Below are 17,558 nucleotides of genomic sequence, written 5' to 3' on the forward strand. Positions count from 1 at the left end.
CGCGGCAGCCAATCGGCGGCCGGCCCGGCGTTGCCATGGTACCGCCCTGCGTGGGTGCGGGCGCCCGGCCCGGAACCAGCGAGGGTCCGCCCCGCCGCGCGCCCCTGGACACCCGCCGCCGCCGCTCGCGCCCCCGGCATGAGCCGCAAGAAGCTGCAGAAGCTGACGGACACCTTGACCAAAAACTGCAAGAATTGTAAGTAGGGAATCAGGGCTGGATGAGCAGGAGTTCCCGGCCCGCGCTTGCCCAGGGTCTTACGGCCCAGAGTGCAGGTACCCAGCACCTGTGCACCGGCTCCAAGTCGCTTCTCAAGCCCCCCCTTCTCCTACCTTCCCACTGTGGGGCCTTCCATCCTCCATCCCTATTCCCAACACCTTTTCCATGATAGAAACGTCATTTATAAGCTGCCACAACAGGTGCGGTTGCAGCCTCAGGCAGTACTGAACCCCACCGGCCCCAAGAAAACCAGCACAGCCAACCTGTCCCTGCTTTTTAGCTCCTTGTTGTGCAAACAACCTGGCAGGGCCCAAGTTTTGAAGACTCACCAGGAGATGCATAAGGGAAAATTGGTGGTGAGTAGCTGAACATCCTCGGGGGAGATGAGTTGAAGGGGCACATCTCAGAGCAAGGGAATGTGTCTCGAGACCAAAGAGTTCCACAAAAGCTAAAACACAGGAAAGAATCTGCCCAGTTGCCGGAGGGGCTGTGAGGTAAAGGAGACTTTGTAGGTGGCAAAATGAGCACCTGTTAAAGATACCTGCTCCGATCACATTCCAAGACGTAGTCCTAGAATTTCATGGGTAACCTCACAATTGTACCCAGACTCAGAAGCAGAACTGCACTTGGTCGAGGAGACCCAGATGTGGTTTAAAATGAGAAAGATACTGTCTGATAAGCAAGCTGATAAGCGGTGTTGCTGATTACAAACTAATGGCCACTTGAGAAATTAGGAGAAGCCATAATTCCAGTGCCACCTCCACTGTGCAAAGGAGGAACAGGTATAATGCAGTTCTAGAGCTTATAGGGTCTGGTGCCTTCTAGGCGTATTTCGTATCTAATGTAATGAGTGGTGGGACGCGCTCCCTTGGTGAAGCGCCACTGTAAATAAAAGTTAGGGTGTGTATAAATGCCTCAAACTTCTTAGAAGAAAGCCATCCTATATATTAAGGTATTATTATGGTTATTATAGTGTGGTCTTGTTCTGTTGTTGTTTTTCTCCAAATCCATTTCAAGGGAAAGATCAAATCTTAAACATCTAGAGAACATCTTGAATAAGCAATGCAGTAACTGATATACACAGTTCGATTTAGTACCTGTCCAGTGAGTACACCATGAATTGCAAACAGACATTCTGTGAACAATCAAAAGGTGAATGTATTAAAAGATAAGTGAAAACCTGGCAGTAAAAAATAGTCAAGTCTTTGATTTTTGTCCTTACGTAAAATTCTTAAAGTGGGCCTTAAAAACTTTGATGATTACCAGTTAAATTCTATAGAAATAGTTACAAGTCATGGGCATTATAATTAAAAAAATTTTTAATGGAGAACTTTTCCCCTAAAGTCAAATTTCCTTTTAGTTGCCGGTTGTAATCCCACTAGGATGAACTGGATAAATTCTGTAGAATCAGAGAAAAAAAAATACCTTAAGTGATTGCCCACCATTCTACAGAAATGATCTGCAGAACACACTTAGACCAATCCAAAAAGAGGAAAATCCAATCTTGAATTTCTCTTAATTTCATTTAATATTTTATTCTGGAATTTAAGAAACATTTCAGCAAGTAAAACTTTCTTGTGGCTAATCTTGGATCCTTTGGGTAATAAATTAAGATAATATTCTTTAATTTTCATTTTAGCCAAGATGGAAATATGGCTAATAAACAACCTCTCTGCTAAAATTTCATATACATGAGCCTCATTCTTAATACAGGCTTTTCTTCTCCAATTACTAGCAAGCTCTTTTATTTTTGGAGGTGTGTGTGTGTGTGTGTGTGTGTGTGTGTGTGTGGTTAAATATATATACATAACAAAAATTTACCGTTTTAAGTGTACAGCTCTGTGGCATTAAATACATTCACATTGTTGTGCAGCCATTACCAACGTCCATCTCCAGAACTATTTCATCTTTCCCAGCAGAAATTATGCCCATTAAACTATAACTCTTCACTTCTCCTGTCCCCAGTCCCTGGTAACCACCATTCTACTTTCTGTATCTGTGAATTGTACCACGCTTGATACATTATATAAGTGATATCATACAATATTTGTCCTTTTATATCTGACTTATTTCACGTAGCAGAATGTTTCAGGCTTCATCTGTCTTGTAACATGGGTCAGAATCCCCTTCCTTTTCAAGGCTGAACTGCATGCATATACTCCATTTTACTTATCCATTCATCTCCTGATGGACACTTAGCTTACTTTCATCTTTAAGGCTATTGTGAATAATATTGCTATGAACATTGATATACAACTGAGTCCCTACTTTCAATCCTTTTAAGCATCTACTCAGAAGTGGAATCACTGGGTTACACAGCATTTCTATGTGTAATTTTTTTTTAAGAACTGACATGTCATTTTCTACATCAACTAACAGCTCTTTTTAAAATCATAACCATTACATTGTTTTCTACTATTTAACCACTTTTTTTTTACTAAATCATTTATTTCCCCAAATTTTCAATATTCCTCCTAAATTGTGGTATCCCAAACCAGAAATCACATTCAAGCCTGTCTTGACTTGTAGATCGAGTCATGATTTCTCCATTCCTATCTGCTGTCATCCTTTATATACACACAGATTTCATCGTGTTTTAAAGTACTGAAGCATAATTTTGTTCTATTTTGTTTGTTTTTTTTAATTTTTGTTTATTTATTTATGATAGTCACACAGAGAGAGAGAGAGAGAGAGAGAGAGAGAGGCAGAGACACAGACAGAGGGAGAAGCAGGCTCCATGCACCGGGAGCCCGACGTGGGACTCGGTCCCCGGCGTCCAGGAACGCGCCCTGGGCCAAAGGCAGGCGCCAAACCGCTGCGCCACCCAGGGATCCCCAATTTTGTTCTATTTTGAAATAAAACATTTCTCATCGTCCACCTATACCTCATATTTAAACTCACTTTTATGCCAGGCAATAACACTTCCACCTATGTACTTCAAATGGGAATTGGAGCACAAATAATTAACTCAGCGTTTATAAACACTCTTCGTGCATTTATGTGTATGGGCCAGAATATATGTCCGTATATTTATTTTCAATAAAAATTCCCCTCCTCCAAAATACTAAATACCTACATGTTAATTTTCACATCAGGTACAATAAGAACCATAATGGGTGCTGGAATATGGTTAAATGCTTCTTTATTGGAAAATAGATTTCTGATGTCCAAAATCTGGCTCACTGATTTAACTAAGGCTGATGTGAAGTGAAAATTGCTGCCTAGTGTTCAGGAGTCTGGTATCTATCTCCAGGCAAAAGCTTAGTTGCAAATACCATAAACGCCTATAAGCAAAGTTACCATTCTTAAGCATTACCTTGCTTACTTTGGATTGCACCTCTACTGCCTTTAAAGTTTAGCATCTGACCACATAATCGTTATTCAGGTAACTTGGCTATTATTCTTTTCTTCCTAAATGTGACTGAATTTAATATTCAACTCCTCTTTGGAGGAAATGCTCTAGAGGAAGAGAATATTTTAGAAGAGAATCCTCTGTAGTGGCCATCCTTTATTAATTTAGTTAATTTTATTAATTTAAGGGTCATGAATCTTAAAACAGGATAGCCTTCTGTTGAAAACTAATATTTGATGTCCTTGATGTTGTCTATAAACTCAATAATGCAAAATTTAAGTTAGAAATAAAGGTTTAAAATGCATTTTTGTTATATCTTATTTCTTCACAGTTAATAAATTTGAAGTGAAATGTCTTATAGATCTTTTTTATAATTTGGTGGGAGAAGTAACAGAGCGGCAAGGTACCACCATTGGACTAGATCGCAATGCATTTCGAAACATCCTGCACATGACATTTGGAATGACAGATGATATGATTATGGACAGAGGTAAGAAGACATACAGTATTCAAATAGGCCAGATCCAGCCATAACTGGGAAAAAAAAATCTTGGAGTTTAGACATATTCTTGATAGGAAGTTTAATGTTCTTAATTCCCAATTTCATTTGAATATAAAAAAATCAATTTGTATGTTAGGGAAGCGTCGTAGTGAAGGTGACTCTACCCACTCTATTCCGTGTATTCAGGAAGAGGACAAAGTCCAGCTTGAATAATTAGATTTTCCTTACTTTATACCCAAAAACCTAAAATATTTCTGTTTCTACTTAGTAAATATAATAATGAAAACAATGGTTTTAAAAGGACATATAGATTTCCTCATGTCATCAAAAATATTTCAGTAAATTTAAGTTATAACTTTATCATGTAATAGCATTAATTTTCTTGAGTAAGAAAAATATAAAATTACATATTTTATGTCAACATATCAACACATTTAATATACAATATATCCACATATTAGTAATCATTGATTACTCAGAACTTACTTTGTTTCCACAAAATATGAAGAGAAAGTGTGAGAGTTTAAATAAAAGAGTTTTCCAATGTTATGATGTCTTAGTTTTCCTCCTTTGTCAAATGAGAATGGTGGACCATCTTACCCTGGAGTTTTGTCCAAATTTTAAAAGTGAACAGAACCAGTGTAAATATATTACTGAGAACAAAAATGCAGCACAAGTGTTATGTTGTGCTTCTTTCTTAGTATTCCGAGGTTTTGACGAGGACAACGATGGTTATGTAAACGTATCAGAGTGGATTTATGGATTATCAGTATTTCTTCGAGGAACTTTGGAAGAAAAAATGAAATGTAAGATTTCAGGTTGTCCTGAACTTTTTACACTAGGATTAATGTATCTAAAGAACTTATGTCCATTGTCTTCCAATGTGGCCATTGAAATAGGTTTGTCTCTCGGTTGGTTGGTTTGAATCCCCATTAGCCTCTTCTATGGAGCAAATTCAAGTCAGTTATAAAGATTGAAAGAAATAAATACAAAGGAAAATCAAGAGATTCTGAGGAGTAATTCATGCGAAGCAAGACTGCATAAGCATTAACTATATGTGCTATGTACATATGCATTTATGCATGAAGGTATTAAATATTTTACATATTTCATTACCTACATTGTTAACCATGGAAGTAGAGAACACTGATTCAAGTGCTCTGATTCTTAGTTAATTCTTAATTCATTCTGATGAACTCTGTGTAAGGATCATATTTCAGTCAGTTTTCTAAGAATTTTAAGATGAAATGGTCAAATCATTGTTCCTTGGCTTTCTTATTCATAGCTGAGTGAGTGTAAGGAGCCGTTTTCTAAGGGTTGTTGACTATATTCAACAAATAGACATTAAACATTGGCCATGGAAATTAGATTGCACTAAGTCCTGCAGGGTTGACACGGACATCCACAATACAGACTTTGGCCTTGAAAATTTTATCAAAGCAAATGTTCCCTTAGTCATAGTATCAAATTCATAATTGGTTATTTTTTTAAAAGATTGCTTTGGAGTGTTTGATTTGAATGGTGATGGATTCATTTCAAAGGAGGAAATGTTCCATATGTTGAAGAACAGCCTTCTCAAACAGCCATCTGAAGAAGACCCTGATGAAGGAATTAAAGATTTGGTTGAAATAACACTTAAAAAAATGGTAAATATGGGAAATGTAGGGTTTTATATTGACATTCATAGGCCAGATTGGGATAGAATTAAGAATTCAACTTGTAACTATCAGTTACTTGTTTGGTGAAATGAAACACTTATATCGTGTTTTTTAATTACGAGTTTAAAAATTCTTTTCAATTTCATTAGTTTCTCATTTTTCCAACATCTTTCTTCTGTCAACACTTGACCATGAAAAGACAGGTTTGTTTGTGATAAGTGTTGTACATGTTGACTGATGCGTGGCTGGTCAACTCCTAGGACCATGACCATGATGGGAAGCTGTCTTTCACAGACTATGAACAGGCTGTGAGAGAAGAGACCCTTCTACTGGAAGCTTTTGGACCATGTCTACCTGATCCAAAGGTAATGACATTACTTTCACTGAACAGTGACCCATATATAATATAGGAACAGCAACCCAGGACTTCTTGGTTTGGTGAGTGAAGTATCAGATGAATTACATTCACCCACAGGGAATAGCTTCTGAGTAAACCAACTGAAGAAGAACCTGCTGATTCATTTCATAGTAGTACTATAGCCTAACACTATTTTTTCCCGTTCACAAACTCATCCACTCATATAGGAAGCAATTCTTAAAGCATAATGTGTTCCAGAAACACAGATGAAAGGCTCCATGTCTGCATTCAAGGGCTAATATTTTCCTGAGAAAAGCCAATGGGAAAATAAGTACACAACAGTGTGACAAGTATTACTGTAATAGTAAGGGCTTGTTCAGTGCTTCATCTATGCCAGGCAGTATTTTAAGTACTGCCCCATATTACTTCATTTAATCCCCCTAACAATCCTATAAAGGATGTAGTATTATTAATCCTCATTTTATAGATGAAGCAGCTGAGTCTCAGAGAATTTGGACAAGTTGTTCAAGTTCAGTCATCAATTATGGAGTACTGCAGGCAGTCCCTTGAGCTCAAGTTCATAGATATGTGTAGTAGAGTGTTGCAGTAGTCAATGGCATCTCATCCAGCTGTATGGAATCACTGGTGAATGGCTGGTAGGACAAGGAAGGCTTATCTGAGTTGTTAGGCCACAATCGTCAGTCAGGTCAAAATGGAGAAGAGCAATAAAAATGAGGGAATGGCATATGCATGAGGGTGGGGAGGGGAAAGAGAAAGAAAGACTGTATTAGAAGAGCATTCAGTGTGGTACGAGACTGATGTTGAAGCTGGAAGTGCTGAGAAGAGCTAAGTCCAGTGGAGATTGGAGCTTAAATTTTGTCTTGAAGGCCATGAGGATTCATTGGAAGATTTTTAAGCAGGTGGATATTAACACGCCCACCTTCCCAATCTCTCGTCTATATCTCTAGTTGTCTACTCAACGTGTCCAGTAGATAATCTGAGTAAACGCTTGGTTTTCTCCTAAAAATCACTCCTCCCTCATCTTCCCTACCTCAACAAATGACACCCCTGTACAGTGTTTCAGTCAAAAGATGTGAACCACTCTTAACTTCCCTCTTAGAGCACTATCAGCGACTACTTAAAAATATACCCTTGAATATAACCTCTTCTCCACACATCTGTGTTTGCCAACCTAAATCAAGCTGCCACTCAGTCATCCTGCCTCAATCATTAGCTTTCTTCTACTCTTGACCCCTACTGACTATTCCGCCACAACATCTAGTATATTTGTAAACACAAATTCTGTCATGCCCCTCCCTTGCCCAAAACCCCCAGTGCATTCCGAAGTCTATTCAATGGCCCCTGTTTCTCTCTCCAACTGTGGTCTCCTACTATATTCTGAATGGAGGGCTCCTGCCCTGGAGCCATTCCAGCTACCTCACTCTTCTCCCTAGGTGCCTTTGCACTTCTGGTAGCCTGCGTCCAAGCATCCTGTCCCCAGACCTTCACATGCCTCAGACCCTCACTCCATTCATTCCCTGTGCAGATGCCATCACCATCTTAACTACTATGCCCTTCCACTCCTCACCACTGTGTCTTTCTACTTCATAGTCCTTATCACTACATAGAATATATTTTCTGATTTGCTTATTGTCTGTCTCAACACATGGATGGGAAAGGAAAGAAAGGAAAAGGAGAAGGAAGGAAGGAAGGAAGGAAGGAAGGAAGGAAGGAAGGAAGGAAGGAAGGAAGGAAGGGAATTTACCTTAATCCACACCTACTTCTATTTTCTGTCCAATGACTTTCTTTTTCATAGTCAAATGCTGTAAGAGAATTATCTATATTTGTGACCTACACTACCATGGCATCTTCAGCACACTCCTGAAACTGTTCTTGCTGAGGTCACCACTGCTTACTTGTTAATAAATCCCAAACATAGGGCTCTTGGCTTCTTGTCTTGCTTGTCTTGTACCACATCCCGTCACCACCCCAGCTCTCAGTGTAGCTTCTCAGCTCCAGGGCTGTAGGCAGCACCTCTACTCCAGCTATAGCCTGGCTGTGACATCATGTGACCTCTTGGACTCCAGAGCCCTGGTTTGCTGACCCTATCACATCCTCCCTACAATGAAGTAAGCTCAGTTTCTGGCCATCCAGCCACCAGGTTGAAGGTTCTAAGCTGTGTCATATGCTCTTGTTCATCTTTGTGGCCCCAGACCAAGGGTCATATTGGAACATAGCATAGTCACCATCTTCAAGTGGAAAATGCATGAGTGTCACAAGTTCTTGGTCCCCACTCCTTTTCAGTTATCTTCTGGCTCTTCAGACATTAAGGAGACATACAGAACATTTTGTTTTTCTTACCGTTTTATGGAAGTCTGTACTAATTTGAACATGTTTTTTTTACAGAGTCAGATGGAATTTGAAGCCCAAGTATTCAAAGATCCAAATGAATTCAATGATATATGAATACCTAAATGTCTGTGTTGTCTCGAGTGAGTAAAAGAGGAGGTGCACGTGTATTGTTTATTTTTTCTACTTAGCTCAGAAAGATAACGTTGAATTGTGTGTTTGGGGTGGGGGATGGAGCTCACCAACAAGTATCATTCAACTTTGGTGCAAGATGCAAGCAAAATAAATAGACAACAAGAAGTCCCTTAGTAAATGTTGGGTTTGGCAAGACAAGTTAGCATTGCCAGATATTTTATCATATAGACTATCTGTTAAAGCATAAAACTATCATAAAAAAATAAGTATCATAAAACATATTATAAAATGAATAGATTATATAATCATGAATGATGGAGGCAAATATTCTTCATACCAGAAGGATGCTGTGTATACATTTAAAAATCAGTGAAACTGGAGATCCCTGAGTGGCTCAGCGGTTTGGCGCCCAGGGTGTGAACCTGGAGTCCCGGGATCGAGTCCCGCATCGGGCTCCCGGCATGGAGCCTGCTTCTCCCTCTGCCTGTGTCTCTGCCTCTCTCTGTGTGTGTCTCTCATGAATAAATAATAAATAAGATCTTTTAAAAATAAATAATAAATAAATAAATAAATAAATAAATAAATAAATATCAGTGAAACTACCGAATTTCCTTTGGAGCAGTAAATAATGAAGACAGCAATAAAAAAGAATAACAATAATGGCATTTAGCATTTAAATGCCTCTCTGCTAGGCATTGAGGGACATTTAGAGAGCTGAAAACAACATGGAGCCTACTTCAATATAATGCATATTATTATTTGAGGCTTTGCCACAATAACCTGCACAGAGAGTGAGCATCTGAGGGCATGGGTCCCTGCACCCATCTTTATGTTTGTCACAGCAATTAGCACAGTCCTCAGCACACAATGAACATCATGGATAGAAAAGTAAGAAGATACAAGATAAATCCAAATAATTGGTGAGCGAAGGGGAAAGAAAAAGCTGGTTCTGTACATAATGGATGATGTGGCCACAACTTTCTGTCTATCTCTGGAGTTGCTCCAATGTTCCCCACCCCATTGCAGATGGCAGCAAAGCCCCTTAGCCTCCCCAGTTTCTCCTGCCTCTCCACCTCAGCCCCATCCATGTCCCCATCTCCCTGTCTGGGTGCACCTCGATGTCATCCTGCCACCTTTTGGGATCCCCTCAAGTAACCCTTACAGGAAGAACATCACATCATGTCCCACCAACAATGAACTCCTGAAAACAGAACAGCTTCCTCTCTGCCTCCTTCCATCCAACAGGTGCCTATAGGCATTGGATGCAGCATGAGAAAGATGGGGCCGACTTGGGTTTCTAAAGTTACTGTTTACTCCTGTCTTAAATGCATGCAAGCAGCTGAGAGAAGTATTATGCACATATCCCCTCTGTCCATATACAAATATTCAGAGGCTACTTGGGACATTAAATCCCTTTTGTTACTACATATGTGTCAAGCTTAAGCAGAAGAGTACTTTGTGTAAAAAAAAAAAAGGACTATTACAAATAAATGGAATAAATTATTCCATGAAATAAAAAGTATTTTACTGTCTAATTATTTTTTTAAAATTTTAGATTCTTATATAGATGGACTTTGATACAATTTTTCTTTCTGTCTTGAGTATGTAGAAGTAGTGAAATACATAGTGTTTTTAATTTTTAAAGTTTGTATTTTTATGATTACAAAGTAATAGAAGTACACTGAAGACTATTTCAGAAGTTTAGGAAATTAAAAATTAAAATTAAAATATTCATCAATATTCTGGTATAGATCCTTTCAGGTTTCTTAAGGCTTTTGAAAATATACCTATATTTTTGCACAGAGTATATCTATATTTTTTAGATGATCATATTGAAAATGCGCTTTTGTAAGCTGCTTTTTTCATGGACCACTATCTCATGGCATTTTCTCAGATCAATTAATATCTGTTGTCAAGCCTGACTTGCGGTGGCGACCTGGCCTTCCGTTACACTTATTAAAGCACTCTCGTCATTGACATTTCAGTTGTTCCCACATTTCTTTTACAAATAATTCCCAAGTAAACTGTCCTTATGAATACATCTTCTCATGTTTATCATTGATTGCTTGCTTATTCAGAGTAAGTTTTTAAAAGTGAAAAAAGTGAATATTGGGTCAGAGTGTGAGGTTTCTAGCATGTTGCCAGACTACCCTCCAGGGGCCTGCTGTGCCCCATACATGCAATGCTGATTCCCCTTCCTTGTGGTACACATTCTTTTAACCTCTTTGCTGATGTTGTGGGCCAAAATTGACCATGGTTTTAATTTATCATTTAAAGAACTAATCTTACACATCTATAACTAAACTTTTTATTGTAGACTATGTAAAAATCGACTTCTATATGAATAACGCTATTTTATTACTTGACATGACTTAAAACTAAAAAGCCTATTTAGAAAAGTCTAAATAATTTTAGTGAAACTTAAGATAGTGTTGGTGCAGAGTCATTAGCTCTGTTTGAGAGCTTCCCCGTACATTGTAGAATATATCCCTTCTGCTGTTCCTCATCGTATCTGCCCAAATCATTTCCTTCTGCAACTGTATCTGGATTTCCGGATTCTCTTAATTTTACTAACATAGCAACTCATAAATGATTTTAACATTGAGAATTCTCTCAACTTAAGAGCAGGATCATCCAAGTACACAGAGTACCTTTGAGGAAAAGCCATCTCCCCTCTCACTTTGAGCTCTGTGGCCTGCTCTCGGCCTTGCCTGCCTGCTGGTAGTTTGCCCTGACTCCCAACTCCCAGGTACAGCCAACTTGGCTCAGCCCCGTCTTTGCCTGTCTTTGAGTGGCTGGGTTAGGACTACAGATGAGCAGTTATAATTTGGAGGGCTAATATAGACTTCCTCTCAATTGGCTCCTCAAAGCATCGGCTTCCCCCTCTCCCAGTGCCCTGGGAGGACCAGCAGAAAACCAACCAGGCCCCTCTGGAAAAGGTACACATTGCATTGCTCACAGCATGGAGAACATCTGTCTGGGAAACAAGTACATTTTTTTAAACTACAGGATTTAAAAACTACCACTGAAAACTGGTAGTCCTGCATTCTTAACCTGCAAATATCTTTGTGTACAAGATTGCACTTGTTAAGAAGCCAAGCCTGCAATTGCTTGCATCATAAAGTCATCCAAAACATTCACCAAGTTCCCACTTGGTGCCAAACCATGAGAGTGAATATAGTCTGGGTCAGTTGCCCTGCTTTCACCTCACGTGTGTTGAGAATTCTATGCCCTGTGACATATTCTATGCCCTATGCACCTTTACTAGTTGGATGCACGGTTACAGTCCCTCTCCTGTCCTTCTCCACCCCTCCCCCCCAAAAGTTACATCATGTTTAATTAAACGAGATTGTTAAAGGGAATTAAGATCAAATATATTTTGAAACTGTGAAGACAGCAGTGTCTAGGAAAGGCTGCTCTGAGCCGCTCCTTGGATGGTGCGTTTTCGCTGACTGCATTTTATCTGTGTCTATTTCCTCACAGAATCACCCCCAGCTCTTCCACAGTTACCCAGAACTGATGGCAAACCTCACCTAGTGTGGCTAAGAAAGGATGGCAATTGCATTTGACATAGAGAGATTATTATAAATGGTCCATAATAAAAGAGAAACTCGACCTCTGTATATGTTAGCTACAATTTGGCAAATCTTGAGTATTGGCTGGTAATATTTCAAAAAGAGGGAGAAGCGATATCTTTTTTGATATTTATCTTTTTTGATTTAGTGACTGTTCTCTGTTAGAATGAAGCAGATGAGCTCGTCAAATGTTTTCAGGCTCAGTTACCATTGAAGAAGGAGCCAACCACTCTACATACCAAGCAAATCAAAGTCCCCTTCTCCTGTGATGTCTCTCAAGGAAACTCTCAGTTTCGAAGGGGAGTGAAAAAGGAAGGCGGCCTACTAGTGAACCATCCTGTGTGACACAAAGCATGCTTCCACATTTGAATGGCTTTATCAGAGTGCCATTAGCCTGAGCAGTAGTTAACTGCTTACAGTTCCATCGTTGGTAATTTGTGGCTTTCTGTGTACCTCCTGCCTCCTACCTAATCCGTCAAGAAAATATTCCTCCCCCTAAGACACACATCCTCTTGTTTATTTTCACCTCCCTCCTGCCTGTTAAGCTCCACACTACCCCTATTATGTGGCCCCAGCCAGACTCACAGAGAGTGCCCTGGGTGAGAAGCTTGTCAACTTAAAGGTTAATAAATTGGGTGAAATACAGGCTGTCCTCCCCTTAACCTGCGGTGCACCTTCCTGTCTCCTGTCCCCAACAACAAAGTCAGCCCAGAGCTGGGCAACAGTGAGCCTGAAGACGGAGAGTTGCATGGAAGGAAGCAGAGGAATTTACAAGTTCTCCCTGCAAGAGACAGTTAGAGCTTGTGTCACTACCTCCTGGTAGGAGAGATTAGCGCCAAAGCCCAGGGCAGTCCAGAAGAGTAATTAAAACCACTTGGCAAAGTCCTCCTTAATGATCCCTTCAGAGATACGATAGAGTCAGAAAGTGAGATAAAACTATCCCCACAATCTCATTAATACATTATACAAAAATCCAATGAGCACTTTTGTTCTGGGCATTACGCTAAATACTTTATATTCATCTTACTCATTTCTCACAACTATCCTAAGAGGTAAACATAAACATTACTTACTATCTTCCTCCTACAGATTGAGGAAACTGGAGTTTAAGAAAATCAAGAAACTCCCTAAATATCCTAACCTGGTCAAGAATAAAGCCAAGATTTAGACCTCATCCAGTTCTAACATTGAAGACCTTCCTGTAAAGCAATATGTGCTCTTTTAGCCATATGTACTCCTGCGGTTTGAAATTACTGAGCACCCCTGCTTCCTAAAGAATCTTCAAATTGCCCCTTCAAGGCTCCCTGGTGGTGCTCTGTACTTGGCATGTTAGTGAGTGAGACCGTTGACAACCCAAGGTGCTCCAAGGCACTGTTCTTATCTGAAATACCTTAGAGTTTTCTTTCTTTAGTGGAAATTTCCAATTTGGATGTGAAGGTGCCCACTTTGGGAACCAATAGGAATCTAGACATTGGACTGGGACCTTGCCTCGTCAAGAGTCCACACACGGTGAATGGGGTTCATGAATAGTGGCCAAGCTGTCCGTGGTCAGTACAAGATTAGAAGTGAGATGAGGGTCCGCCAGCCATGGAAGGAGAAAGCAGAGGCTGATACCATTGCTGATTTGTGAGGGAAAGGACAGAAATCCTTCAGGAAGGAGAAGAAAGGGCTGGACTCCTCAAATAAAGAATGTTTCTTAGGTCATCTTGGGTGATGTCAAAGAAAGATGTCTCTCTGAAGAAGAAGATGCCAATGATGAGAGGCCACGATCCAGTGGTGAACACCAGCAATTATGATGTAGCCCTTCCTGGTGCCAATAACTGGCCCAAGGATGCTAGGTAAGGCATAGCTGGATTTGTAGTCTTCCCAGACCCTGTTCTAGCTCCAACTGCCTCTAATTGTCACAAGGTATCACATGGCCTTGCACAGGTCACACAAAACTTTAAAAGTCTGATATAAGTGAAAAGTGGTGAGTATTTTGATGGGGACATTGTATCTGTCATCCAAACTGAAAATACTGAAAGGAGATGCTACTATCCTGGGACAATGTAATCCCAGGTAAAGTGACATGTATGGCCACCCATTTATAGGCTATAGCCTATTCAAATTATATTTGATGTGGGCACCTGGGTGGCTCAGTAGTCGAGCATCTGCCTTTGGCTCAGGTCGTGATCCCGGGGTCCTGGGATCGAGACCTGCATCGGGTTTCCCGTGGGGAGCCTGTTTCTCCCTCTGTCTGTGTCTCTGCCTCTCTCTGTGTGTCTCTCATAAATAAATAAAATATTTTTAAAAATCACATTTGATGTAAAATGGGAATATTCTCTGTGTCTCCATCACACAGGGTTTTTGTAAGAATTGAATAAGATAATGTCTATGGCATCATTTTGTAAACTGTGAAGTCTGAGACAAATACATAGATTGATACAGGTATGCACTAGACAGTGGATTCAGTGCCCTGTCTTGGAGCACGCTTGTGTTCTCAGCAGGAGCTCATATATAATGATTCAATAAGAACAGCAACAACCTGGAAATGAGATACATTGATTAAATGTGTGCCATTGCTTGAGCTACTTGACCAGTTAAAAAAAGCTGAAGGACATATCTAAAAACATTTTTAGGGGGGTCCCTAAATTGCGGTACCAATTTGACGGGTGGCTCAGTGGTTTAGCACCTGCCTTTGGCCCAGGGCATGATCCTTGGAGTCCCGGGTCGAGTCCCACGTCGGGCTCCCGGCATGGAGCCTGCTTCTCCCTCTGCCTGTGTCTCTGCCTGTCTCTCTGTCTATCATAAATAAATAAATAAATAAATAAATAAATAAATAAATAAATCTTTAAAAAAATATTTTTAGTAATGTATTTACAGAAATGAATATCATGAAACTTGGATAAAACTTCAGTGTAAACTAGAATTTTGATGATTGCAGTTAATGAAATTATGTCTCCTATTAACACACACACACACAGAGTCTCTCTCATAACAAACTCACAGAAATACACATGGTAGTTCATCCCATTTAACAGACACATTAGAGTGTCTTGAATTTCTCTATCATCCTGTCCGGATACCACTAATTCTAAAGCAATTGGTACCATACTGTCAATGACTATAGTCCTGATTAACTGCATTCAAGACTTGATGTGTTTGTTATGCTGGCTCTAAGATGCTAAAATATTAAAGAGAAATTAATAAGGTGCATGGTTTGTATGAAAGCATAGAAGTCAGAAAATCCACTGTGTAAACATGAACTTACATCCAAGTTATGTGAGCTCCAACCAGCCAAATTCACACCTTGGTCTACTTGCTATGTTCTTAAATTGGATAGTGTAAATTTGACTGAGGGCAAAACAGACTGCTGGGCTTGAATTTCTAAATATTACTTGGTACCGCATTTTGATTCATGCATATGCAGAAAATAATACAACAGCCGTAAAAATTAGAGTCAAGTTATTAACTAAGAAAGTGGGTGAAACCCTGAAAATCCTCATGTTTGGATTTATGCATGTGTACATGGCACTACATCTAATCTGCAGACTATATACGAGGCAACACAAGGGATATGGGAAACAGGACATTGTCTCTATCTGCAAGTAGCAAACCGTCTAGGAAATCAGACTTGCTGTTGTCTTGGAGAAGAGGAGAAAGAGGAGAAAAAAAGAAAGGAGAGAGGAGGAGGAGGAGATGGAAAAATAAAATGAACTGAGTAGGAGCAAATAGTGTTTATGGCATGACCTTTATAAAAGAAAACAGGTAAGAAGGAGAGTAAAGGGGGTTTGTGCCGGTCTCCCCTTTAATAGCCGTGTTATTTCAGAAAATCAAGAGTCAGAGAGAAGAGAGACAAGCTCCCTCGCAGAGTGTGTTGAGAAGTCAGTGGAGTGGAGGAGCTATCATCAGGGCAAAGCAGGATGTGGAACAGGCCAGGGCCTGCACGCCCAGCACGAGGTATGTGACTGAGAGGCAGGGAGCTGGCCCGCGGCAGGTGCAGCACAGCCAGTGCCCGTCGGCCCCAGGAAAGGAAAACCTGCAGGTGCAGTTGGGACATGTCCTGAGCCTCCAAAGCCACGCGTTTTTCTGAATAGCTGTCCTATCTTCATTGTCTGCCTGCAAGATTATGGTTTGCAGTGGGAGGGGACGGGAGGGAGGGAGTGGTTTGGTGGAGTCTCCAGCTCTGGCGGCTTGGATGACACACATGGGCTGCTCCAGAAGTGAGGTACAGTCGGAAGGGGCCAAGACTGGCCAAGGCGAATGTTGATGGTGGGGTCTTGCCGCGCCAGCCCCGTGCAGCCACAGGTCCCCCCAGGAGGGCTCCCCTTCCTCCAGAGGCTGTGCTGGACATGGAGTTTGCTGGCTTCCACGCAGCACTGGCCTCCCGTCCTGCACAGGGAGCATCTTTTTCCTTTCTCCTTCAGCCGTCCGAGGGCTGAATGATTACCTTAGCACCCCAGAACTCAGTGCTCAAAGCCCCAGAACTTCCTAATGCCACCCAGATTTTCTCTACACATCCCCAGGAACCAACCAACGCAGTGTCATACCCACTGTTGGGACTCAAAGTCCTTTGTTAAAGGACCTCTCAGCAACTCTCATGACCTGTAATCAGAGGCAGTTGTACAAATAAGCAACTGCCATGTTCAGTTGGAAACAGGAGAAAGAAATGGAGCCGTGTGTCTTTTGGAAATTCCCAACACTTGGTCAAGGTGAAACTCCCACCTGGTTCAGAAAGGTCTATTAGAGATGGGGGAAGATGTGTTAAGTATGAGAGTATTTTATATTTTTAGGAACTTAACTCAAGGGTCTAGTAGTTGCTATAGCAATGCCTGTGACCAAAAAAATGAGGAGGAATGGATGGTGGGGTAAGAAATTGTTCTATGACTGTATGTGCAACCAGGGAAAAGATACAGTGAGCCATAAAAGGCAGTGCTGAGGTATGAAGAAGCCTCCAGAACAAAAATTAGAGAAAACAGCAAGGAATAATCTGGTCCCTTCAAAACAGTACCCTAAAGAGTCATCCAAGCCATGGCACAGTGCACTGCATCTGGAAAGAGGCCAGGGGGAAGAAAGGGTGAGGAGTGTGGAGAGACTGCTGGAGGGGGACAGAGGAGGCCACCAGGACGAGGGATGCAGGCAGGTGTCCTGAAAAGCCATGTGCTCGGGAGGCTTTACACATTTGCTTGGATCCCTCCCTCCCACATGCTGGCCTGTAGAGCTCCGGGCGGGAAGACCACATCTGGGTGGGTGGGGAGAGGTGCACCCGTGGAAGAGGGTGAGGGATTACTCTGGGTTGAATTCCTCCTTTCTCAGGTGACTGCATTCTGGCCGCCCCACACCTCCCCCTTTCATTCTTGGCCTGCCACAGTCCACCTGGGGCATGCAGGCAGCTGCTCCAACCACATGCCCTGTCAGGACCTGTTGCTTCCA

General features: G+C 41.0%; 1 protein-coding gene across 2 annotated transcripts; it reads left to right on the top strand.

Annotated features, from left to right (window-relative positions):
- Window positions 1–44: 44 nt before the first annotated feature.
- Window positions 45–14,442, top strand: CLXN (calaxin). Of its 2 annotated transcripts, XM_026011099.2 has the most exons (7): window positions 54–196; window positions 3,901–4,059; window positions 4,773–4,877; window positions 5,566–5,717; window positions 5,990–6,094; window positions 8,494–8,579; window positions 12,055–14,442. In XM_026011099.2, the coding sequence occupies exons 1-6, from the start codon at window positions 139–141 to the stop codon at window positions 8,551–8,553; spliced, it is 639 nt and encodes a 212-aa protein (XP_025866884.1). In that variant the 5' UTR covers window positions 54–138; the 3' UTR covers window positions 8,554–8,579; window positions 12,055–14,442. The 2 variants fall into 2 exon arrangements, with proteins under 2 accessions (XP_025866875.1, XP_025866884.1); XM_026011090.2 differs by lacking the exon at window positions 12,055–14,442 and having other exon boundaries at window positions 45–196; window positions 8,494–8,606.
- Window positions 14,443–17,558: the final 3,116 nt, after the last annotated feature.

The sequence above is a fragment of the Vulpes vulpes genome, chromosome 13 (genome assembly GCF_048418805.1).
Source record: "Vulpes vulpes isolate BD-2025 chromosome 13, VulVul3, whole genome shotgun sequence".
NCBI lineage: Eukaryota > Metazoa > Chordata > Mammalia > Carnivora > Canidae > Vulpes > Vulpes vulpes.